Source organism: Lynx canadensis, chromosome F1 (assembly GCF_007474595.2).
Source record: "Lynx canadensis isolate LIC74 chromosome F1, mLynCan4.pri.v2, whole genome shotgun sequence".
Taxonomy (NCBI): domain Eukaryota; kingdom Metazoa; phylum Chordata; class Mammalia; order Carnivora; family Felidae; genus Lynx; species Lynx canadensis.
In genome coordinates, this window is record NC_044319.2 from 8,991,911 (window position 1) to 9,018,941 (window position 27,031).

Consider the following 27,031-nt stretch of genomic DNA (forward strand, 5'->3'; position numbering starts at 1 on the left):
CTATCCACTTAATGCCTCATTTTGATAATGAGAAAACAGGCTAGATTTTCGTTATCAAACATATTGACTTATTATACAATTGCTGATAATTGTGAATTTGCAGATTTGACCTGGGAATACTTTGTAGCTCCCAAAGAATTGCTATTAAGAGTCAGGGTTGGAGAGAACTCAACGACCTTGATTCTAAAGCAAACTTCTCAGAAGTCCATGGAGCACACTGGGGGCAGCAGTGGGGAGACTGCATGGGAGGTCTACCATAAAGGCTTAGATCTTTCTCATTAGAAGAAAGATCCATGATTTCAGTGACTGAGATCTAGAAACCTTTAGGAGCCAGAAGAGTCATCACCTAGTAATTTAGCATCAACTCTGTGGTTTAGTGGTGGTCTTTTTCATGTTCAAGAGGGGGAATTGTTCAAACAATATAGTTGGTTTGAAATACATCCAGGACCAATGCAAACACCAAGTGGGCTGCCCAGAAACCACACATTGTTTCCTTCAGACAAAAGATAATGATGCACTAATGAGTTTTACCCTTTATTGCCCTCTCTGGAACACAGCCTCAGGAAGAAAACCCACAAAACAAAATTGTTAGTCCCAAAATTTACAATATTATGCAATGACCCCTATCCCTTTTTCTTTAAGTGCTAGTAGTTGTGTTGTTAAGTATTTGTGTTGTTTAACTCATAAATCCCAACCTCGTATAATCTCAAAAGTGCCCTCCCAGAGAGAGAAAGGAAATGAGTAAATGAGGAAAAATAATAAAAGCCTTGCTGATATAGAGTACCTCCAAGGGACTTAAAGCGCTTCTGAGATATTATCTTATACTAATGTCTTTTGACCTTATCAAAGGGGAGGTAACACAAATTAATACTTTAAATTATTCAGGGGGAAAGTGAGGCAAAAAGACATCGGACTAATAGGTCCATTTAATAAAAAGCATTTAATAAATAATCAAAACTGTGAGTGAAGAAAAAGTTAAAATTCAGTTGGTTGGACCTGAAGATTTATAGGATAAGTTGGAGCCATTCGTTGTTGTTTCAGTGAAGAACAAGCTTAATGGCATCACTGCACACACATACACTGAAACAATCCATAACCTTTCCATAACCTCATAATCTGCCCCCCTCCCCATTCCAACTACCATCTCCTTCCTATGTGCTCATGCACAGCAAAATTCCAAAAAGTGTTGTCTGTAGCCACTGTTCCTACTTCCTCATCTCTCATTTTCTCCTCATCCCTGTGTAAGGTGGCCTCCTTTTAAAGCATCTCCACTGAAATAGCTCTTGTTCAGTTGACAGTGGCCTCCATGTTGTCAAATCCATGGACCATTTGTTGTTGTTGTTGTTTTTCTTTTCACCTACTTGATTTCAGTAGCATTCCAAAGAGTTAACCACTCCCTCTTGAAACATCTTCTTCTCTTGGCTTATGTGACATTTACTCCTCATTTACTTTATTCACCTCTGACTGCTCCATTTCTATCTTTCTTGCTGGTTTCTCCTTCTCTGCATACCTTTGTAAGGCAGGAAGGCCCCAGAGCCGTTCTTAGCACTCACTCTTCTCTAGTGTCTGCCTAAATATGCTTACCCGTGTGCCTGGCTTTGAACACCATCTCCCCTTCACTGTCACATCTCACCTTTAGACTCATTAACAACTTAACTGATCCTTTCCATTTGGCTGTCTACTAGACGTCTCACTTCACATGGCCAAAATCAAATCCTTGATTTCTGACCTAAAACCAGTTTTCCCTTAGTCTTTTTTTGTTTCAAGAAATTTGCTTCACTCTCAAATCTAGCCAAATATATGTTGTGTTATTCTCGTTCTCAAAACATGTCTCAAAACCATTTCCTTCTCTTTTTCTCTACCACCATTATTTCTCATCTAGATTATCCCAGTAGGCCCCCAAATGGTCTCCAAATTGCTTTCTTACTAATATACTCTCCTGTCTTCACAGAGCAGTTTTTAAGGCATGAAATTATAGCATACCACTTTGCTACTTTAAACCCTGCACTGGCTTCTCACCGAACATACAATAAAGTCCAAACATTCATTGTAGTCCAAAAGATCATACATGATCTGGTCCCACTTGCCTCTTCCCCATGTCTTGATACTGTCCCCCAGCTCACTAATCACTAGCCACACTGGCATTTCTCTTGCAAGAGCATGACAAGCTGTCCTCACCCCAGGCTGTTGCCATGCTAGCTCTTCCCTCTTTCCAGAAATCAGAGTATCATTCCTTCTTGGGCTCAGGTTGTATGGCCTCCTCAGACAGGCCTTCCCTAACCACTCGATCTAAGGACACCACAGCCAAACCATTTTTTCTCCCATCATTCTGGTGTTCATTCTTCATAGGACCTCCTGCTATCTGAAACTTAGTTTTGTGTCACTTACTGTGTCACTGTGCACTTACCTGTGCACCTTCACTAAATGTAACTTCCAGGAAAAGTGGAACTATGAAATAACAAATGAACTATGAATTTTTAGATGAGCACTTTAGTGAGTATTTTACGAAGTATTTCAGACGAAAACTTCATATGGAATGATTAAGACACTTTATTTTTTTACATTCTTTTCACGTTTATTCATTTTTTGAAAGAGTGAGTGGGGGAGGGGCAGGGAGAGAGGGAGACACAGAATCTGAAGCAGGCTCCAGGCTCTGAACTGACAGCACAGAGCCCGACGCGGGGCTCGAACTCACGGACCGTGAGATCATGACCTGAGCCGAAGTCAGACACTTAACCAACTGAGCCACCCAAGCACCCCAAGACACTTTATATACAGCACTTGCATTGCTTTTTAAATCAATGTGTCAGGTAAGAAATGTAGTGCCATTAGTAAGGAGCAAAGTAATTGCAATTGTTAGAAATTCTTATTATTAAAGCCCTCTACCTATAAGTTTTGTAATAGAAAGCTTATGTACAAAGAAACCAGAATCATCAGTAAGGCTTGTTAAAAGGTGGATTATTGGACCCCAAAACATCCCATCTCCTCCCCCAGAGTTTCTGAGTCAATAGATCTGGGGGATGGAAGTGAGGGACAAGTTCTAGAACATCCCCAGGTGATATAAATGTGGCTAATCAGGGAACCGCATTTTACGAAACTCTGATCAAAATGTATCTGTAATTAATTGTGACAAGAGGAAAAGGGCCCTAAGGAAGAAAATAGGAAATTTTATCCATAATTTCCGGAATTCTTCTACTAACCTATTATTGAGTTACCCAGAGAAATCATTTTTAAAATATTTTACATTTATTTTAATATAAAAGGATATTGTCCCATTTGATGTCAAGACTCCTCCTTTTATTTTTTATTATTTTTTAGTTTTAGTTTTGAGAGAGAAAGAGAGAGAGAACATGAGCAGGGGAGAAGAAGAGAGAGGGAGAGAGAGAGACTCAAGCAGGCTCCATGCAGAGCCTGTCACAGGACTTGATCGCATAGCCCTGGGATCATGACCTCAGCTGAAATCTAATCAGATGCTCAACTAAGCCACCCAGGCACCCCAAGACCCCTCCTTTTATTACTAGATATTTATTGAGCACACATATAGACACTTCATACTGATACTCTGCTCACATGTTTCCTTTATTCTTCACCAGAAAGTCTTCTCCTGTATTTATTTGAAGAGAACCTCCCCCAAATAATGTTTTCTTCTCACTGTTCTCCTGTGTAGGATCTTCAAAAATGTCTATTATACTTAAAAATCTTTGACATGGTAAACTGAGAAGATAGTAAGTCTATCAAAGGTCATTCCTTCTCTCAAAGGTCATTCCTCTGCTTCTGCTCAGCCCCTGTCACTTCTGTGGGCTCTTTCACTGGTCAGGAGTTCTGAACTATTGGTTTCCACACTCATTCTTATCAAGGCCTGCAGCAGCTACCTCAACCATCTGTCCCTGGACCAAGACACTTGATTTCCTAAATAAATGCTCAAACCCATTAAATTTTAGAGTCCAGAGATCTCTGTGTGATACTCCAAACTTCACATACACAGGTAAATACTTATAGCAGTAATACTTACAAAGTTGAAAATTGGGACACAATCTAAACAGAAGAATAATTAAGTACACTGAACACATATGTATTAGAAAATTCTATAGTCATTGAAATTTATTTGTATTTCTCTTTACTGTTTTCTGAATTATCCAAATTTTCTAGAAGTATAAAACAGAATTTTTGCCACCATATGAAAATATTATTCTAAAGACAAAAACATTGTTTAAAAAGAAAAGCAAATTAACGTGGGTTATACGTAATGCTATTTTTCACCCAAGGCAGACATCTCTTTTATAATGTCCTTGAAGGGCAATCATGGAACTTTTATTTACGTATGTTCTCAGAGATAAAGTATTTATTATTTTTTTATTTTTAAAATTTTTTTTTTCAACGTTTATTTATTTTTGGGACAGAGAGAGACACAGCATGAACGGGGGAGAGGCAGAGAGAGAGGGAGACACAGAATCGGAAACAGGCTCCAGGCTCTGGGCCATCAGCCCAGAGCCCGACGCGGGGCTCGAACTCACGGACCGCGAGATCGTGACCTGGCTGAAGTCGGACGCTTAACTGACTGCGCCACCCAGGCACCCCTCAGAGATAAAGCATTTAATGTGCTATAAACCTATTCATGTACTTTTTTTTTAAATGGTTGATTTTTACGGATTTAGATTTTAACTATGAATGGAATTTGTTGAAGACATTGTTTATTTTAATTTCTCTGCTATTTTTTTAAATTAGGACAAAATTCACGTACTATAAAATTAACCATTTTAAAATGCACAAGTCGATGACATTTTAGTACATTCACAAAGTTGTGCAACCACAAGCTCAATCTAGTTTCGAAACATTTTCACTACCCCGAAAAGAAATCTTGTTCCCATGAATTAATACTCCCCCATCCCCCATGCCACTTCCAGCCTCTGGAAACCTCCAATCTGTGCTCTGTCTCTGTGGATTTATGTATTCTGGACACCAGTTCACTTTTTAAAGAGCTATAGTTGTTATCTTTTAAAATAACATACATTCAGTAAGAATACTTCGCTTTGGCCTACCTGCTTTGGAGCAGCCAGGAGCCCTCTAAATACTGATGGTAGCTCGTAGGGATTACTCTCCCTTAACACCCACCACTGCCATTGCCAGTACCTCTACCAAATACCTATGGTTTTCTAAATATTAAATGTACAGATTTCCTTATGTGGCCCTTTTTACCATAGTTGATACCTGCTATGGATTCTCTTTAGCTTTTTAAGCTCCCACTCCATGTGTGTTACCTGAAAGAGACCCAAGCTTCACGGAAAAGTAGAAGAGAAGGGCAGGCAGGTCATGAGAATCAAATGAGTTGGTTCCTTTGCAGGCCCCTGCATGCACGTGAAAGCCAACATCCACTACATCTGAATTGCACTGGCCGGGTCCCTGGTCCAGACCCTGTCACCTGGGCCCCATGCAGGGATTTCTCCCAACATTGAGATCCGTGGAGCTGCAGAGGCCACAGTACACAGGCGTGAGAGAAAGGCATCCTAAACGGAAACATACAGCACAATTACTTGCAAATCATCTCCCTCGCATCTTCCTGTCACAAACCATTAAAGAAATCCTCTACTCTAAACATGGGGAAATTGCTCGCAGAATGAAGAGATGTTAGATCTGAATTTCAATTAACGTTAACACTGATTGCTCCATATCACTGGATTAGTCTCTAGTCCTTATTAATGAAGATATAATTAATGAAGTTTGCCCTGGGCAATGGACCAGAACCTAGATAATTATATTTGAGACAAATAACTTAGGCTGTGTTTTTCAGAATATGGAGTGCTTATTACAAATGCTATTTCTCAGATTCCCGTCCAAATCTTGAGAATCAGAACTCCTGCAGTATGAGGTCCTGGGATCTGCATTTTTAACGAGTTCCCAGGTGTGTCTCATTTATAGTGAAGTTTGAGGACCACTTATTAAAGAAAAAGAGTCCTACATTGAATCTGTATTGAACGCAGATAGTAGATATTGTTAATAGAACTTGCTCTATAGAAATGTGTGCCAATACGTGTGTTTGGAAACAATACACTAGAAAATATTCGATAAGCTTGACGTAAGGTATAACTGGCTTTATTTGACGTTAACAAGAAACATTCTCTAGAATTACTTCAAAAGTTCAGTAGAAGTCTTTTTATTTACATTATTTATAATTAGGCTGATCCAAGAAAAGATCTAAACAGAGAGTTATAAAAAGCAGAATGGACACCAAACATAGCATGAGCACATGTGCACTCAGTAAATATTTGCTGCCTGAATGGTACACTGAAAGTTACTTTATTTCCTAAATAAAAGGCAAAGGACCGATTCCTAATCTCTCGGGCTTTCTTCTTTCTCAAATATCAGTTGCATTATGGCTGTTTGAATATTAGCAATTATGACATCTATAATTTCTCTAAAATATTACCTATTTGTTCATTTAGTCAATAAATATTTATTGGTCATTTTCTATATGCCAGGACCCATGCTAAGTTCCAGGGATATGGTAGTGATCAAAACAGACTTGATATATATTCTGATGGAGTCTTCCACTGAAGAGGACTAGAAGCTTAGGTGTTTGGGGAGAAGATTATCTGAACATCAAGGAAACCTTAGGAAAAGTACCAGGAACCTCAATCACAGGCATCAGCTTGGCACTTGCCTCATTTTGTTCAGCTTTTCAGGTGATATTGGTTGGGTTGCTGATGTGGTTCAGAAAGTAATTTCTGTCTTTCCCAGTTGGTCCTTTTACTCCATTTGGAGAACACTGTTAAATATTTGGACGGTTAGATGAATTCCTGCTTACCAACAACATTTCAATGTGCAGAAACCAGAATCTATTACCTATTATCCTCACTGCAATCTTGCTCCCACCCTATCAAGTCTCTAAAACTCCTCCAGCCAAGACTGATGAAACATCAATCCAGTGAACACTTCTCAATCTTCTCTCATCTGACTTCTTAAAGCCTAGCTCTACCCTTCCTCTGCCTCCTTGGTAGGTTTCCTCTCCTCAGTGTCTGGAAAAGCTTATATCCCAGAGTTCCACCCGCAGCCCACTTCACATCTTGCTCTACCCCTGAGTGATCTTATTACCCCCACATAATGATATCACTTCAGATCTACACTGTGAGGCCCATCTACCAGATTGCTTTTTTGAGCCATGGAGACTCCTTTATCATTGCCAGCCAGCTCTTCCTCTCCTATTCTCTGTCATGGGAAAGGCAGCCTTTCATCATCTTCCTGTTGCCTGAGGCAGATACCTGGGTTTCCCAAACTTCCTCATCCACATGTCCATTCAATTACGACAACGTGCTAAAGTTCAAATATCTGAAATGTTTCCTTCTCTTCTAACTTCATTGCCCCTTAGTTCTGTCCCACTTGGTTTCTTTCATGGATTACTCCAACAGCTCACTAACTAGTCTCCTACTTCCAGAGTCAATGTGACTTTATCTTTATCTCATTTCTATCATGAAATTGATATCTTATTCATCTTTATATCCCAGCCCCTAGGAAAGCGCATAGAACATGCATAATGTTCAATGAATGAACAAACCAATTAATGTTTATAGCATTAGTAAAAGTATTGCCTATTATAGGTGTATAGAGATGGGTTTGCGTATTAGTATTCATTTTAAATAAGTTTTTCATACTTTTTTTTTTACTTTTCCCATGACTCCACATCCATTGGCATAAGTCTTTTGGTTGTCTTGGTTATGTTTGTTTTCTTTGGTCAAAAGCCTTAAATTTACCCTTTCATTGGTCCGAATTCACTATCAGTTGTCAATAGGAGCTAACATGAAAAAGGCAAGGTGCTTAAGATTTAACAGCAACTGAACCAGACTTCTTGTTTCAATGAAATTACTTAATACGGGACTTTCCAGTCCTCTGTCGACCCACTAGCCAACAGAGTGTGTTGAAAAACCATCAGAAAAGAGAGGCTGCAGAATTCAAGAGACTGAGCGTGTGAATAGAAGAGAAACAAAGTCTGAGATCTTTCTTCATAACATTTACTTGGGGACATAAAATTTTTATGTATCACAGAATTCAAGAATAACTTATTCTTCTTGCCCAGTATCATTAACACAATTCTAATGCTTAGAAGTAGTAATATAATAATATACTTAGTGTACCAGCCTATAAACATTTTTAGTTCTAAATCTATATAAGCTCTCACAGTCTTTAACTGACATCTAAAATTTGCAGGGAATATCATTTAAAGAATATTGCAACACTGATGTTTTAAAATTAGATTGTTACAATACTTTTTAATGTCTCCAGAGGAATGTAAATACTATAATAGCTAATTACCATAGCTATAGTTTATGCCCACTATTACACATTTTAAAAAAATACATGTAGAAACACTTCCTGAAAGGAAATTTTACATCATTTTTCCTTGAATTCATATGTCTTTCTAGTTTCCCCCATAGAATTTATCCTGTTATAACACGCTTTACGTTTAAAAGTCTTTTCTTTTCACATTGTCCCTCTTTTTCTGTGACCAAAAGGTATATATACAAATTTTAATTCTCTTGTTGTAAGCTTTAAGTATTTTGATATTTCCTGCTGATTGTTTACTCATTAGAGTATAGAATAGTATTTGATCAAAATAGCATAAGTCACAAATTAGTAAACGAATTATTAAATACAAAAAGGTAAATTTTAATTATTTACCTCTGTTAAAAAGATGCCCCATACATGGAGACTTCCTATTGTTATTTATAATTTCATGAATAAATACTAGTTATTGCCAGGAAGAAACAAGATTCAGCAAATCAGCAGAAAAATTTCTACCATATAGTGTGTGTGTGTGTATGGTTATATTATGTGTACAATTTATGCTAAAGAAATATGTTCACAAGAAAAGGTTGTAATAGAAATGTGTTTTCTAATAACAATGTCTCCATTTCTTAAAACCTTTCAAACTTATTTACATGTAAAATATCACATCAACAAAAAATTATTTTTGGTGACAGATCACCCAACAATTTAGGTCTTCCTTCAGGGTTGATTTAAAGCAAATTATTGGAAACAATCTGGCATGGAAAAGGATCTATGAAAATGACTTTTACTTTTTAGTGAGAGCACCAATATTTAGAATTGTCTTTTCACTTTGTACCCTGGAATCTTTGTTATACCCCAAGCAATACAACACAGTAGAAGCAGGGTGGATGAAAGCTGTCATTTCCTTTTGTCAAGTGGGGGAAGGGACACTGATAGAGGCAGGAAGCAGCGGACTTGCCTGTCCCATTGCAGACACCTTCAGTGTAAAGACAACTTCTAGGGCAGACCTCTGAGAAGAGAAGGAACAAATGGAGGTTGAGAATTTGAAAATTGCTTCCTTCAAAGCCACCCTTGAACACATACCTCTTGGAAAGACTTTCTGTAACCCCCAGACTGTACTTCTGCCAGTTGGAAGATGAGAGATGCCAAAAACATTAGGTCAGTGGCAGAAAGTACAAAAAGAAGTGGGCAACAGCTTGAAATAAAAAGAGAATAAGGACCCAAAAAAATATAACTACTGAAATGTAAGCAACAGTTTATTAGATTGTAAAAAAAAATTATTCTACTTTAAAAAGTTATGTTGACTTCTGATTTTGATAGCCTAATATGCATTAAATCATCATGACTAGAGTCTTGCATAAAAAGGATCATTAAGGGGCGCCTGGGTGGCGCAGTCGGTTAAGCGGCCGACTTCAGCCAGGTCACGATCTCGCGGTCCATGAGTTCGAGCCCCGTGTCGGGCTCTGGGCTGATGGCTCAGAGCCTGGAGCCTGTTTCCGATTCTGTGTCTCCCTCTCTCTCTCTGCCCCTCCCCCGTTCATGCTGTGTCTCTCTCTGTCCCAAAAATAAATAAACGTTGAAAAAAAAAATTAAAAAAAAAAAAAAAGGATCATTACTACTGAAAAGTTAACCCAGTTTCAAGTTCTTCTTTATAGTTTTTGAAAATAGGGGCACCTTGGGGCACCTGGGTGGCTCAGTCGGTTAAGCATCTGACTTCGGCTCAGGTAATGATCTTGTAGTTCTTGAGTTTGAGCCCCACGTCAGGTTCCATGCTGACAGCTCAGAGCCTGGAGCCTGCTTCAGATTCTGTGTCTCCCTCTCTCTCTGCCCCTCCCAAACTTGTTCTTTGTATTTGTCTCACTCTCTCTCAAAAAATGAATAAACATTAAACATTTTTTAAAAAATAAGGACACATCGGTGGCTCAGTTGGTTGAACATCCAACTCTTGATTTGGGCTCAGGTCCTGATCCCATGGATGGTGAGACTGAGTACCACGTCGAGCTCTAAGCTGACAGTTTGGAACCTGCTTGGAATTCTCTCTCCCCCTCTGTTTCTCTGCACCCCCCCACCCTTTCTCTCTTTTTCAAAATAAATACACCAAAAAAAATCAAAATAAAAACATTCACATCTATACCAGTGTAGCTAAAACCTACAAAATCATTCAATCTTTCATTCATTCATACATAAATAGGCATTTAAAACTATTCTGCAGACCCACCACAAGTCAGTATGGAAACAAAGATTAAATATCTTATCTTCCAATAACGTACACTCTAGTGAGGGAAAGTGTGCAGCAAATAGCCATCCAGTGCCCTGTGGCTGTAATGAGACAGGTATGATGGTGGCAGAAATGAAGAATACAGGAAACACAGATGGCGTCACAAAGGAAGTGGCATTTGAATGAAACTTAAATGCCCAGTGGTGGTCAGAGAAACAAAAGAAATAACTGTGCAAATGTTTGCAGGTGGAAAACAGCCGTGCATGTGGTAGGACACAAAGTTTTGTGTGTTTCAAGCATAAGGCCATATTGTGAGGGGATAATGTGATAAGACGGGAGGAGACAGAGATCACAGAAGTTGTGTACACTCTGCCAAAGACTGAATTTGCACATGATGGGAAATCTGAAAAGGGTTTAACTGAAAGGGATAGACAGATCTGCATGTTAGGATGTTCATGCTGATAGGATTCTGGAAGGTGTATGTGAGTGTGAAGGCAGGAGGCCAGTGAGGAGACTGGTGTAATATTCAGGTGATGAGCACCCGGAGCAAGGTGGTAACAGCAAGGTTTAGCAGTGAGGCAAGAAAGACAATAAGGTCTTATTAATGGATTTAATATGGGAGAAGATAGGATACTCTCCATGCCCAAATAAAAGTGATTTAAATACTAAAGAGTTTATTAACTAACAACATTGAAGTCCAGATAAGCAGCTCTAGGGATAATTAATTCAATGGCTTTCCAACATAATCAAGAATCCAGCAGCTTTCCATTTTGTGCTTTATATGGCAAAGGTTTGACGTTCATCCCATGCTGTATCTTCATGGTGGCTGCCAAAGCACCAGTTATCAGATCCTTGTGTCACCACAACCCCGACCAGAATAAGTTCCTCCAGCATGTCTCTTTTTACTGGGGAGTAAAACTCTTTCCCAGGGGGTTGTTTCTCACATTTTGTTACTCATTGACTTAGACCTATCAACTCTGTGCTCCACGGTACGTGGAAGCATCCATGAAGAACCTGGGCTCCAGCACCTGAACAGCATCGTGCCTCTGGCTCTCAGGCGGTAAATCAATGAGAGCCTGCCCTAACTCTCATCACTCTGGCCTGGCTGAAAGGATAAGTGCTGTGCTCTTCACTGAGATGGTAACTTTCAGAAGAGATGAGTGAGAAAATAGGATGAGATTTGGAACACATAAAATTTGAGGTGCCTACAGCGCATCCAGGGAATATTTGGTGGAGTCTGGGAATCATAAGCAGATAGCAGCTGGTGGCTGGAGTCGGCACAGATGAAATTCTTAGTAGGAATGTGAGGAAAGAAAAAACGGGAAAAATCTTTGGGGAACACTAACCTCTAAGAGGAAGCCAGAGAGAGAGAAATCAGTAAAACACATCAAAAGACTAAAGAGAAAGGATAAAAATACTCTTGTCGTGAATTCCAGAGGAAGTGAGCAGGGGGTACACAGTTTTGTGAGGCTTCGGTACATGCTATGTCCCACTGTTATGCACTGTCACACTACAAGTGAAACAAAGTAGCTGGAATTAGAGAGTGAACAAAAAAAGTTGATGGGGTGCTTGGGCAACATGCTTTTTATTTTGCTCAAAGCATTTTGGACAGGCCACTCTGTTTTTATGTGTACGCTGATGGAAAATCTTTACCCTGCAGTCGAAGACGTGCAAGCTTGTTGTTCTAGAAGCTCATCCTGAACACACAAGGCTGTCCCACAAGGGCTTGAGGAGTGCAGAATTACTGAAGTATGACGGATTCCTTGAACCACAGCCTAAAATCTTCATCTGAAAATGATAATAATAATAATAATAACTATGATGATGATGATGATGATGACGATGAAGGTTCTGCTTAACGGCTGCAAAGAATAATGTCACCGGCTATAAAATCTTTAATAGATTGCTCATAATTTCTTCCTTCCTTTCAAATAAAACTCATGGTCCTTTTCGTTCAGAGAGTTCTTGGACTATGACTGGATCTCAGTTCCACATTCCTCATAACAGAAACATGGAACGGGGGGTGGCAAGTGCCTTTAACACCATTTTACAGGGGAGAACCCAGAGAAGCTTAGGAGTGAGTCACATAAGGTCATGAGATGGGCAGCCTCAGGCCCAGAAACCATGTTCTCACTCCCATCCCCAAGTGACTCTGCTCTAGAGAAAAGCAACCGTGTGTGGATAAGCTTACAGCTTTCAAAGAGCTCTCCCATCCGTTTTCTTATTTAACTTAATACTTTGCTGCCATCTTGCCTCAGTGTTACATTTCCCAGACTGAGTTCATCCCAACAATTTTTTCAAAGATTAAGAACCCTGATCACAAATTCCTAAATGATACACTTGCTATCCAGAAGTCAAAGTAAGTAATGATAGTATCATTTCTTCTTTGGTTGAAAATCTTTTTTAAAAACATAATATAATTTTTCCAGATGAAATTAAACTTCTCCTGGAACAAAATGATAGTCAGTGTTCCATTCAGGCAATTTCACTTGGAAAAGTAAATGAATCCATTTGAATTTGAAACTTCTTTTTTTTTTTTTTAAGATTTTTTAATCTTTATTTATTTTTGAGAGAGAGAGAAAGTGACACACAGAGCGTGAGCGGGGGAGGGGCAGAGATGGAGAGAGACACAGAATCTGAAGCAGGCTCCAGGCTCTGAGCTATCAGCACAGAGCCCGATGCAGGACTCGAACTCACGGACTGTTGAGCCAAAGTCTGACGCTTAACTGACAAAGCCACCCCGGTGCCCCTGGACTTCAAACTTCTGAGTCATGTGGGTTTCCCTGATCATTCTGCTCTGAAATCATAAGCCACTTCCTATTCTTCTCATGACAGTTCAGATTTATTTGACAATAAATTTCATATTAAAAAAATAAAAATAAATAAAAAATAAAAATTCAAAACAAGAAGATTTATAGTTACTACTTCTTATTTTTCCTTTCCTAAAATTTTAATTTTCCTCCTTTACTTAGAATAAGTTGCAATCACTCCCTTTCAGTGTACAACTACAGTATTTGAGCTCAGTGATCAACTCCCTTATAATTGGAAGAATGCAACTTAAAATAATAATAAGACATCATTTCAAATTTTTCGGATAGGCAAAAGGAAATAAATCGTTAGCACCAGGTGTTAGCAAGTGTGTGTAGGAGCAGGGACTCACATATTACTCAGGGGAAAGAATACTGGTGTAAGCACTTGAAAAGTAACTTAGCAAAACTTAGTCAAGCTCAAGTTGTACATATCCCATGACCCAGGATCTCCATTTCTCGGTGTCTCCTCTAGAAAAACTGTGACAGGTGGGCACAAATAAACATACACAAAACTGTTCAGTGCAGCATTGTTGGTCATAGTGACAAAACAGAAGCAACCTCACTGTCCTTCAATAAGGTGAACTTATAAACTGTTATTTAAGATTCAGCAGTGGAGGTGAATAGATTCCTCCTAAAAATGTCTACATGTGTAAAATCTCAAACACCTATTGTTGAATTTAAAAGTTGCTCAGAAATTTTTAAAAACTAAAATAAAATAAAGTTGCTCAAGAAGAGTATAGCTATATATATGTGAAGTACATATATATATATATATATATACACATACTTGATATGTGAAGGTCAAACATGTGCACAAAAACATGCCCTCATACACAAAACATAACCCGTAACCATGGAAAAGCATTACTAGGAATGATATAACCAACTTTAGGATGCTGGTCCTTTCAATGAGTGTAGAAGGATAGGAGGACAACACTTCAGTATCACCCATATTGCTTTATTTCTTTCGCAATTGAAAGCGATAGCAAAATAAAGAGGGGAAATATTAATATTGTTTTAATCTTGGTGGTGGGTAGAGAGAGTTTATTATATGTTCTAGCTTGCCCTATGTTTGAAATATTTCATAGCTAGAAATTTTAAAATTCGGAGCTACTTTTCTTGCAGAAGAGAACAAAGATAAAAAGAAAGCAATGGCTGAATTGGGAGAGAAAAAGTTTGGAACAGGATTTGGCAAAACTTTTCTGTGAAAGGCCAGGCAGTAAATATTTTTGACTGGTGGGCTCTACCACCTCTGTCCCCACTGCTCACTCTGTTTTTGTGACACAAAAGCAGCCATAAAGAAAATGTAGCTAATAGGCATGGGTGTATTCAACGTGACCTTGTTTACGGAAACAGACCTCAGGTTGCGGTAGGCCCACGGGCCATAGTGAGCTGCAGATTACAGTTGCTGAAAGCAAGTGGTTTTAGCAGACAAGCGATCTAGGCTAGGAGGAGGAGGCCTGAGCCAAGGAATATCCACCACTAGTTGGAGAGCTCAAGCACAGCCTCCCAGCCCAAGAATCCATGTCGAGATGAAGTACATTTGGCTGTTGAGGTGCTAGTAGTAAAACTCACAAAAATAATCTCTAAATGCTAACCCTGTTGGGGGTTTTGTTTGGAGTTTCCTGTTTGATTTGGATTCTGTTTTCACTTGGGCCATGGGAGCAACTTTGTCTCAGATGTGTGTGCTGACATTCAGCCTTGGGTGCTTCCCTTCAACCTTCCACGGATATCCTAGAATTCTCAGGTCACAGAAAACGTTCGGGCCGCATCCTACCTTCCACTAATGCACAGCTCTGTACTGTCTTGACTCGACCTCTAAAACTCAATAAGGTCACTCTGGGAGTGAGTTAATCAGCTTAACTGAACCCTTGGCCTTTGGTCACTTACATACACCTTTTGGCAGGGAGGATTCAGCACTGCCACGGCCTTTCCTAGAAATTAGGAAGCATTATTGCTCAAGCTCTTATTGTAGAACCCCTGGACACTTCTAGGAAAGGTTGACAGAAGGGGCCAGTTATTCTTTAGCTGCCTACATACTACCCTGATCTGTGTAGCCCCTGTTCTGATATCAACAAAGGCCAGGCCCGGGGGGTGTTACTTAAGAAGAAAGTGCTTCTGGGGCGCCTGGGTGACTCAGTCGGTTAAATGTCCAACTTCGGCTCAGGTCATGATCTTGAGGTTTGTGAGTTCGAGCCCAGCATCGGGCTCTGTGCTGACAGCTCGGAGCCTGAAGCCTGCTTCAGATTCTGTGCGTCTCCATCTCTCGGCCCCTCCCCTGTCTCTCTGCCTCTCAATAATAAATAAACGTTAAAAATTTTTTTTAAAAGTCAAAATAAAAAAAAAAAAAGAAGAAAGTGCTTTTGCTACCTCTCTCTCTCCACAGCCTACTTTGACCAACCCCGCTGCTTAGCATATCAACATTTATGGTCCTGGCACCCCTTGCAAATGTATAACTTTGTCAGGCCACAAGGATGGTTAATAAAACCAACAAGATTTATTTACGAGATTCTTCTGAGACAAGCCAAACACAAGATGTGAGGGTAAGATGAAAGATGTTCGATGCAAACAACAAAAGGCAAATTGTATGCATTTCTCTGAGTAGCAAAGTGATCCAAGGCAAAGCTGGACTCTGGAGTGCTAAATTCAGGACCTGGTGGGGCCACCGACATGTGTGTGCAAGTGTGTGTGAAACAGTGAACTGAAGAAAGAGCCATGCCTGTTCTCTCCTGAGGAACCCCACACACTTAAGGGCCACTGTAGTATCGGCCATGAGCAAAAACTGGCTGACAGCCTTTAGTGTGCCCTTGAAGTGAAGAGGATACAGCCTAACAGTGGCTGCAGCAAGTACCTCTTGCCTACTTACCTGTCCTGACACTGAGATTCCAGATCCTTGACAACCTTCCTGTTGCTATGTGTGAAGGAGTATAAAGATATGAGATGGAGGAAAGGAAAGAGAGGAGCTTGGGCTGATCCCAGTCACCTAGCTATCATCAGCCTCTTTTCTTGGTCTTGAAAATGGGAGATTTGCTTTTCTTCTTAGGTTCTTATGAGGCATAACTTCTAAGGGTGATTGCCAGATGTTTTGAAAATGTTTCCAAGTGTTCAAAGAATGCATGTTGTTAGTCATCACATCGAATACTGTGACTGTGAGGGGTTTTGCCCCAAATTGATCAGAACATGTTTTAGTTCTGTTCTCCCTGACAACAGCTAGGACCTGTTGAGTGAAAGCATGCATTTTTTTAGCCTATCAGAGATGCATGTGAAGCTGTTCCTGGAACTAGGTATGGAGGACCAGGGGTGACTCTGTAAATCTTTCCTGGCCGGGACTTACAAACTTTTGGTTGTGTTTACTCAGAATGTTAATAATTTTGGAAGTTATTAAAATGGAACCAACATACTTTCTTTTTAAGAGACTATTGAGATCACAAATCATTCTGCAAATATAATAAGCTGTGTAAGTTGAATGAGTCCAATACTCAATTGCTTGCCATGAGTCTGCTAGAAGCATGGCCATTTTAATATGACAATTCGTGTTGGAACTAAGGAGGCATGAGGAAAGTCCTTTAAAAATTCGGCCTCATAATTTCAGTAATTGCATTGCACAAAATGTTTTTACAAAAAAAGAAAATCTTTCCCTTTTTCCCCGGTCTGCTCTAAATGTTTTTACTTCCCTTGCCTCTTGTCATTACATTTATCTACCTCTGCACTCTTGTCAGTGTCACTGCCTGGAAGAATGTTCTTTGGAATTTAAGCCACCCATTCACCTGTTACTTCCTGGGCATCTCCTGCTCCCTCTCCAGGAGGAACTGATGCTCTTTCCTTGTGCCCCTACCCCCTGGGGGCACTGGTGCCAATGGAAATCACCCAAAGCATTTTTTTTTTAAAATACAGATCTCATACTCCACCTCAACTCTACTGATTCAGAATGTTTTGGGGTGGAGGTGAGGAATCTACATTCTAAAGCATCCCAGTGATTCAGATGTTCTCCGTCCCAGGATCACCACCATGGAAACCTATGCCATTGTGTCTCTAAAACTATAGCACCGTCAACTGCATGCCTTTCTCTAACTTCTAAATTGCAAGCTCAGGGGCGCCTGCGTGGCTCAGTCGGTTAAGCGTCCGACTTCAGCTCGGTCACGATCTCGCGGGGCCGTGAGTTCGAGCCCCGCATCGGGCTCTGGGCTGATGGCTCAGAGCCTGGAGCCTGCTTCCGATTCTGTGTCTCCCTCTCTCTCTCTGCCCCTCCCCCGTTCATGCTCTGTCTCTCTCTGTCTCAAAAATAAATAAACGTTAAAAAAAATTAAAAAAAAAAATAAATTGCAAGCTCATTGAAGGCAATGAAATGCATGGCATTCATGGTTCCTTCAGCATATATTTATTGAGTACCTATAATGTACTAGGCATTGTTCTGAATGCAAGACATATAATAATGGAAAACAGGCGGTCCTTCCTTCTTGGACCTTAAATCGAGTTGGAAAAGTCAGACAATGCAAAAATCAGTAAGATTATTCAATTCTATAGGATGCTAAGTGCCATGGAGAAAATCAAGGCAGGGATGAAGGAGACAATGAATGCCAGGGTTATGGTGAAGTTACCTATTAAGGCCTCACTGGGGAGGCGATAATTGAGCAAAGACTTGAAGACTGTAGGAGAAGGCCATGCAGATATCTGGGAGAAAGGAAAACATAAGGCTTTAGAGCAGAAAAATGCCACATATGTTCTGGAAACAGAGTGAGTGTTGCTGGAGCAGAATGAGCAAGGGGGACAGTGTAGGTGACGAGGCCCGTGAGGTAACGATGGGGACAGCAGATCTTGTCAGGGCTCATCTGACACTGGAGGAATTTTAGCTTTGTCTCTGTGGGAGGTGCTGGAATTCACAAGGCTTATTGAAGTTTATTCCAGAATAAATACTCAACAAAACTTGATGAATGAAGGAATTCTCTGCTAGACGATTTGCAAAAGACTCTTGTGGCTTACACTTAGACTAATAATAATGACATAAAGAAATATTTTAGCACAGATTTTTTAACACCACTATTTTTAACAATGAGATAGGTATACTCACCTAGAGCTAGCATGCCCGGAGCCAGGATTCAAATACTTCACATACTGGCCATGTGATCTTGATAAGTTGTGAAGCCTCTCAATGCCTCAGTTTCCTCATCTATAAAATGGGAGAAATAATAATAGCTATTTCGTAGAATGTTGATGATTAAATGTGCTTATGCATGAAAGGAAAATGTAAGAGCAATGTTTTTTTTTAACGTTTATTTATTTTTGAGGGAGAGGCAGAGAGAGCCCACAAGAGCAGAGGAGGGGTAGAGAGCAAAGGAGACAGGAACCGAAGTGGGCTGTCCTCTGTGCTGACAGTGGAAAGCACAATGCGGGGCTCCAACTCACGAACCCTGAGATCATGACCTGAGCCACCTAGGCGCCCGAAGAGTGATAGGTTTTGAGCACCAAGAAATACGAACTATTATTATTAGCAGAAATATATTTAAGACGTTGATAATACTTCAGAGAGTTAATATACTTACTATAAATTTTAGCCATGATGTTTATGCCTGTTATGTAATTAGTATACACTCTACAACTATGTAATTTTTATATACATATAACTACATGCCATTTTGTACATGTTAAAAGGGTGTGCGTGTTAAAGGGATGAGAGTCTCATGCAGTTCTACAAATGCTAAAATACCCAGGGAGGCAATGAATACATGTGAGTATGATGGTGAGGATGACAAATGCTAAAATACCCAGGGAGGCAATGAATACATGTGAGTATGATGGTGAGGATGACATCTGTGTCGGGATATAAGAATCATCTCTACTGAGAGGTATTGCTGTCCCTTGAGGGTATTAATGTAAATATTACAATGGAAACTGTGACTTAAACTTCAGAGACATCAGTTTGCTCTCTACAAAACGTGTTTCAAAGGAAGTTTTCTTCCAGCTCCCATCCCTGCACACTTGTGTCACCAGGCCCTAATATGCAGACGGAAGATACAATCTATTGCCTTGTCTAAGGCCGTTTTAATACAGCCTTCGTTTCTTAATTCACAACTGGGAAGTGGTTTCCACTATAAGAAACTAACTCATGACTCACTTGAATTAACTCGGATATCTTCGTGCAGATGTTAAATGTGATTTTTTTATTCATAGCAAATACTGGTTTTCCTAACCTGTGGCCATTCCTAAGTTTAGTACTCATTATTTATTTATTTATTTATTTAATATTAATTTTGGGGAGAGCACAAGCTGGAGAGGGGCAGAAAGATGGGGACACAGGATCCCAAGCAGGCTCCAGGCTCTGAACTGTCAGCACAGAGCCCGAAGGGGGCTTGAACTCACGAGCTGTGAGAGCACGACCTGAGAGGAAGACTGACGCTTAACCGACTGAACCACCCAGGCGCCTCCCCGCCCCCCCCCCCCCCCCCCCCGCCAGTACTCATCGTTAAGAAACTTGTGGAACCATACCCACCTTTCCTTTCCTTTTTGTCAATTTTCTTGATCATATTCATGCCTAGGCGGTTACTTTCGGTGGCTCTGGAGGCAGATGCCTGGCTCGAAATCCTGGGACATTCTTAGTCATTGTGTGACGTTGGGCAAATTACTCAATGTCTATGGGCCTCAATTGCCTTCACTACAAAGTAGGGCTAATATATGCCACCTCCAATCCACTGTTGTTTTGAGAATCAAATGAGGCAGACGCGTGATGCGCCTAGGGTAGCACTGAGCAAGTACTAAGTGAACATGCAGTGACATTTCTTGACTATTACCGGCGCTCCAGCAAACTGGCTTGGGCTATTTTGGACAACATTTGCTTTTTAATTCTTCTGTAGTTGTCCACCGTTTGTTCGTGTTCCAACTGTACTGGCACTGTCTCGCCCCCGTCTTGCCTGCGGGGCAGTATTTAGGACAGCGTCCTTGCACTCTCCCCTCCAGCGGCCCCACCTGACTGCAGCCCTTCTTCATGAAACCACGAAGGCCGGCTGCCCGCCAGCACCCGCCACAGACGCCCCCTCTAACTCTTCTCTCGTTGCAGGATGTTCTGGAAGCTCTCCCTGTCCTTGTGCCTGGTGGCCGTGCTGGTGAAGGTGGCGGAGGCCCGGAAGAACCGGCCGGCGGGCGCCATCCCCTCGCCCTACAAGGACGGCAGCAGCAACCACTCGGAGAGATGGCAGCACCAGATCAAGGAGGTGTTGGCCTCCAGCCAGGAGGCCCTGGTGGTCACCGAGCGCAAGTACCTCAAGAGTGACTGGTGCAAGACGCAGCCGCTGCGGCAGACGGTGAGCGAGGAGGGCTGCCGCAGCCGCACGATCCTCAACCGCTTCTGCTACGGCCAGTGCAACTCCTTCTACATCCCGCGCCACGTCCGCAAGGAGGAGGAGTCCTTCCAGTCGTGCGCCTTCTGCAAGCCCCAGCGCGTCACCTCGGTCCTGGTGGAGCTCGAATGTCCCGGGCTGGACCCTCCCTTCCGACTCAAAAAGATCCAGAAGGTGAAGCAGTGTCGGTGCATGTCGGTGAACCTGAGCGACTCGGACAAGCAGTGAGCACCTGCGGCGGGACGCAGCTCGCCCCGCGCGCCAGTTGGCTGGGCCGCCGCCGCCTGCGTCCCCGTCCTCTGAGCCCACGCACGCGCTGCCCGGTGGCCCCTTCCGCAGCAAGCACGTTTCCTGGGGCCCACGGCGCCCTTGTCACACGCGCGGGCCACAAGCGGAGCTTCGCTGCGATGTGTTCCTGACCGACCGCGGGCCTCTCCTATGCGTCCCAAACGCGCTGCGTTTCAGGCCCGAGGGACGTGGCTGGAAACCCACCGTCCACCAGTCAGCGGCCGGAGAGGGCCTTTCCCGGGCTGCCCTGCCAATCCGGCATTGATGTTTCCACCATGTGGAAAAGCGAGTCTTTCCCTGGCCTCACCCTACACTCCGGCTCCCCCTTCCCAGGAAGTGAAGGATGCGGCCCTCACGCCTCTCCCGCTGGGCCAGGGCCCTCCAGCTGAGAGGTTCCCTTGGGAAGGGAGGGCTGCCCCCGCGCTGCTGTGATGCGGTTCTGGACAATGTCCGGACACAGGGAGGTTCTTCTAAAAACCCAATACTGAGAAGACGACTTGAGCCACTGGGATCATGAAATGGGCTTCCCTGGGGACCTTGCTCAGCAGGCCACACTCTCCCCTACCCCCGGCCCCCACCACCTCTTCCTCACTCCCCCCCCCCCCATCTGTGGACTCGGATGAACCCTGATGTGCATGCTATTATTGCTGCAATTAGAATATTATTACACACAAAGGTCTCCATATTAACGCTGGTTTTGTAATTGACCTGTATTGTAAAGAGCTGTTAAAAAGCACTATAGACCTATCCATGTATTGTTTCACGTGTTTGGACTCTGGCTTTGCAGCACTATTCTGAGTCAGGCCCACAAGGTGTTTCACTCGGAAATAATGCCTAGTCAGCAGTTCATTGTCATGCACCTATTCTTAGATTGGGCAGGGAGACGCCAGGTGATTTTACATTGTGATTTGACAATGAATAATATTTGACTGAAGGTCCTAAAGCATTGCAGCACAATATAGGAAGTGGATCGGGATGGAAGGGTGTAGGGAGGGGACTCACTGGGAAGTCATTAAGGGGGAACTTAAAAGCCCTATGATATTTAATATGCATATGTGGTGTGAGAAGTTATAGTATTTTACTGCCATGACACTAAACAAAAGATATTTCCTGGTAAAAGAAATATTTAAAAGTATAAGGAGTCAATTCACTTTGTGGTGTAGGAGGAAATAAAAAATAAAATATATAGAACGGAAAGCTAGTTAAACTATCCTACAGAAGCTTCCTTTTCAAAGAATGGAATTTTTGAGAAAACAAAAAGATGACCAACTCATTTTTCATTTTTATGAATCATTGAGGTTTTCATGTTGTGAACTCTTGGCATAAGAAAGTTGACATAATTTATCATCCTGAAAACTTATACTTACGTTGAGTCCCTTTGCTAGATTGCCCCGCAAAGACTTCCCTGTGAGTAACGTTTATGGAATCTGTAAATGTGAATTAGATGCCATTGGCGGGAAGCGGCACACTTTGAAGACCTTTCATTGGTAATTCCCCCGAGCACTCAGTCTCAAGTGCTGTTGCCAAAGGCACTCAGAAAAACCCATTTCCAGGTTTGTGAGACCCTCTACAAGCTGCTCAGAGAGCTGAGGCTTCCTGACCTTTGACCGTGATGGGGGATCTGGAGGTGTTCACCTGGAGAGCAAGGTTGTGGCATGACGGTGAATCCATCTCCTGCCTCTACGCTGCGGGTTTCGTTTCTATCACTTCTGTAACTCCATGAGACCTGAGCAGAATGTGCTGTTGCACAAGAGGGCATTGGTTTTAGAAATGGTTGTACACAGCCCTAAATCAGGAGGCAGAACTCAACAGAAATCCTTGAAGGCTGGAACCTTGGGATAGAGAGAAAGAGTGGAAAGTGTGTCCAGCTTTAGAATTTATTTTTCCATTTAATGGAAAACCTCAAGCCAGACTCCGTGCAGGACCCACAGCAGAAACGCTGTGAAGGAAGGAAGTCCACATGACTGTACCTGAGGTCAATGGAGTAGAGTAGGGTAGGGGTGGGTGGGAGTCTCTGGCTGACCACAGAGCCAACCCTGTCATTTTATTAACACAGAACCCAAGTAGATAGGGGAAGGATTAAGCTATGAACTCACGGAATACAAACATGAGCACACACTCTTTGAACCCAACTGTGGGAGTAGCAATGGAAGCAATATGATATGCTGCAGTGTGAAGCTCCTTCTGGGGGTATGTACAAAGTTTACCTTACAATGGCTCAAATTGTATTTAATTGTTTTTTTTTTGTCTGTTTATAAATGAAGAAAAGCTATAAGTATAATGTAATTATTTTATAGGTGTACTATTAAATTATAGAACAAATAAAGATACTCTAGGATTATATGTGATCCTGGTGTGATGTACCATAAAAAATGGGATTCAGAGCTTGTTTCAGTGGGCAATGAAGGAGCACCGTGTTCAGAGTGCTTTTGTCCAGTCATGGTGAATTCAATCCTTAGTCTACATCATGCAACCAATCCCTTTGGGGCCTGGCACCATCAAAGAGAATCAGAATCAGGCATTCAAGGATCAGAGGTGAAGGGGATGGCTCTCAGTCCTGGTCTTGGGGAGTTTCCAAGCCTCTTACAGATTGGTCAGCAGCTGAAGACAGAATTCTTGAGCTCTTCTTATTGTGTTCTTTGAATAAGAAATACAGAAGTTCATCTTCCTTGTAGTGACCAGGGTACTGCATTTGTCTCTTCAACAAGCCAGAATTTGTCCTGAGTTTTGTCCGTTTTCACAATCACCTTTCAAACATTTCAACATTTCTTGATATCACAGTGTTTCTGTTTTTCAACTAATTGACTTATATGACATTCACGTAACTCAATTACCAATAAAAAATAAACACTATAATAAAATTGCATATGGTTGATTTACTCTATGGATTTCAAAGGAATGAAGTTTAACTTAATAAATAATTTATCTTAGTTTATTAAATGGGGCAGAATATTCCACTTAAATGAGGATAAGATATTTCAATTCACTTGTTTCTGAAGTTGGCTGATAGATTTTTAAGATATAAAGTCAATGAAAATGAATTTTTGCTATTGAGTGAACAACATAAGAATGTATGTATCCCTAGAAAGTTCCTTTGATGATTGATCTACACCACTGATGATTAGCTCTACATCATCGGTAACCAATAAGACAAAATCATAAATAATACAGTTAAAACTTGATTATCATTGGATTATCATTTGAATCCTTCTTTTTTTAATTAAAAAATGTTTATTTATTTTTGAGAGAGAGAAAGAGAGATATAGAGTGCAAGCGGGGAGGAGTAGAAAGGGAGACACAATCTAAAGCAGGCTCCAGGCTCTGAGCTGTCAGCACAGAGCCCAACGCAGGGCTTGAACTCATGAACTGCAAGATCATGACCTGAGCTGAAGTTGGATGCTTAACTGACTATGCTATCCAGGCACCCCACATTTAAATCCTTCTTGACCTCTACCCACCCTTGCCTCTTCCCCCAATCCCACTGCTGCTACTTCTCAGGCACAGCAGTCATTTACTATAAGGGAAAAGTGGGAAAACAAGTAGTTTCTGTTGTGGTGGTGGTGGTTGTACCTGTTGGCATTTCTGGGTTGTTGGTCTCTCTATTACTTAGTCTGGGATACATAAGGGAGGAGGGCGGAAGCAAGGGAAATCCCTGTAATGTCATGCCTTAGATCCCAAGTTTCCTCCTTGATCTGCCTTTTTTTCTCCACCTCTTAGAGCCTTATTATATTGGATATATCTATCAAATATATATATATATATATACACACACATACATGTATATATATGTGTGTGTATATATATATATTTTCCAGAGTCTATAGTGGGAGAAGTAGGCAGATTGTGTCTACTCCATGTTGTCTGGAGTCAGAAATCCTATAAATCTTTGTAGATGTACTACCTATTCTCTAAGGTTTATGGTGTGTAAACCTTATAATTTGGTGTATATATTATGTATAAACAAAGGCCTCCAACATACTTGCCTTATATCTCTCATCTGTTACTATTACATGATGTCAATCATATGGTGAATAAATATGACATTTTACAGAATGTCCATAAAATCCAGGCTACTTCAGATTACATCTTGGTAAAGGATGTAAGAACTTGCATAGACTTGGGGCACCTGGGCGGTTCAGTCAGTTAAGCGTCCGACTTCAATTCAGGTGATGATCTCATGGTTCATAAATTCGAGTCCCGCGTGGGGCACTGTGCTGACAGCTCAGAGCCTGGAGCCTGCTTCAGATTCTGTGTCTCCTTCTCTCTTGCCCCTCCCCTGCTCACCCTCTGTCTCTCTCTCTCTCAAAAATAAATAAACATTTTAAAAAAAAGAAACAAAGAACTTGCATAGACTTGAGGGCAAGACCATAAACATAAACCACTGTTCATCCCATGGGAACACCAATGAAATCCACTTCTCTTTCCTGATAGTTACAGCTAAAAATATATTTCCTATATCAAGTGATGAGTGGTGTTTTAACCTGCTCTAGCAAAACAAAAACAAGCGAACAAAAAAACACACTGAGCAAAGTAACTACAACTGGGGCTACTGTCCTATCACCTGCCGTGTTCTGTTTAATTTTTGCAGGAAATGGTCTGATGAAATACATGGGGATATGATAGGAGTCACCATGATATTCAAGTCTTTGAAAGTTTCATTAATTTACTCCATTCCCTTTGGGATTCAGCATTGTTTTTCATTTACTCTTTTTGCTGAGGTAGGAAGCTTTAGAATCACTACTTGCCCCTCCCTACTACATTCGTGCTTACTCAAAAAGTCAAGGAATTAATGTGAAGGTTCTTCAAACTACCATGGGTGTCCCTATCAATTAGGCATTTGGAGATTAGGGGAAGGACCAATAGACGAGTGGGCCCTCTGAGAACCAGACCTTGGCTAGGACTCTGATGGCCCTTATATATCCCTCACTTTAATATGGAGCCATGTTGGCTTACTGGGTCTCCAAGTATTTGTGTAAATTCAGAACCAGTGTTCAATAACTTCAAAAGTTCTGAGTATTCCTCTTTATCACCATAGCACATTTACCTTAGTAAGTAGTTCTAAATTCCCTGGTTAAGTACTAGGGGAATAACAAATGAATATATATGCCTTGGTATTGAAGAGTCCTTACTTCTAAAGACTCAGCCCCTCCTTCAGCCAATGGGTTCCGTTCTGATCTGGAAACTGAGCAAGGAATTGTGATTTTTACTGAGATACTGCCCTGTCTCTGATAATCCATCATTGATTTTTTTTGGCTGTATAAATTAAATAATATCCTTGTTGGTAGCCCATCTATATCATATCCAGGAACACCATGTTCTATCATCCAACTCCAAGCTGAGATTTTCTGGATATCACTCCAATCCCATCAGTCTTTGCAATAATTTTGCCCACAATACTCCTGAAAGTTAAGCACTGGCATCTGGCTTATATTATTTTGAGATCTTGCTCAAAATAATATAAGATCCATCAGGGAGCCTAGTTTTACAGCATCTCTTCCTACCACTAGCTCTGGGCTACAGACAACAGGCATGGCTGAGCTTCTCAATGCTGCTGCTCTTCCTGACACAAACACAGGCAACGTTGCTTTGGTGAATGTAGGCTCTCCTGGGACCTTCGCTGGCTGTTGGTTTTGTTTAGCTTCACACAGCAGACACATAGCGAAGCATGCCCGCTTCTCTAAGCCTGTGAATACTTTCCTCCACCATGCACCATGGAAGCTCTTGCAACTTTATTTCGTTGAACATGGATCAGTTTTTGTGATACCCTGAGAATCAGGCTAGTTAGTACCTTATCACCATTCCTGGGGTGTTTGCCACAACGTTAAATCCTTAATCATGGGAGAGTGTTCCCATGGTTATGTGCAGCTTAATGTTCTGCTCTCCATCCCTGATCCGGTACCCTCAGGACATGATCCCACACTTACTTTCCTGGTTCCTGCAGTGGCTTCACTCTCATCCCTTACCTGACCCGGCACATCTTGAGTAGGGGTGGGTGCCTAACAAGAGGCCGATCAGGTTCAAGGGAATCGGGGAATCTGAGATTCTTGACCACATTTACCAAGGTATTCCCATCCCAATTTCAGGGGTTAGTCCTTCCTTATTAG

At 41.4% G+C, this 27,031-nt stretch overlaps 1 protein-coding gene across 2 annotated transcripts in view; it reads left to right on the forward strand.

The window, feature by feature from the left end:
- The window catches only part of GREM2 (gremlin 2, DAN family BMP antagonist), a 109,991-nt gene extending 86,698 nt beyond the window's left edge, over positions 1–23,293 (forward strand). For both annotated transcript variants that reach the window (XM_030302618.1, XM_030302619.1), the window contains exon 3: positions 20,360–23,293. In XM_030302618.1, coding sequence (XP_030158478.1) covers positions 20,360–20,867 — 508 coding nt within the window. In that variant the 3' untranslated portion in view covers positions 20,868–23,293. The remainder of the gene's footprint in view (positions 1–20,359) is intronic.
- Positions 23,294–27,031: the final 3,738 nt, after the last annotated feature.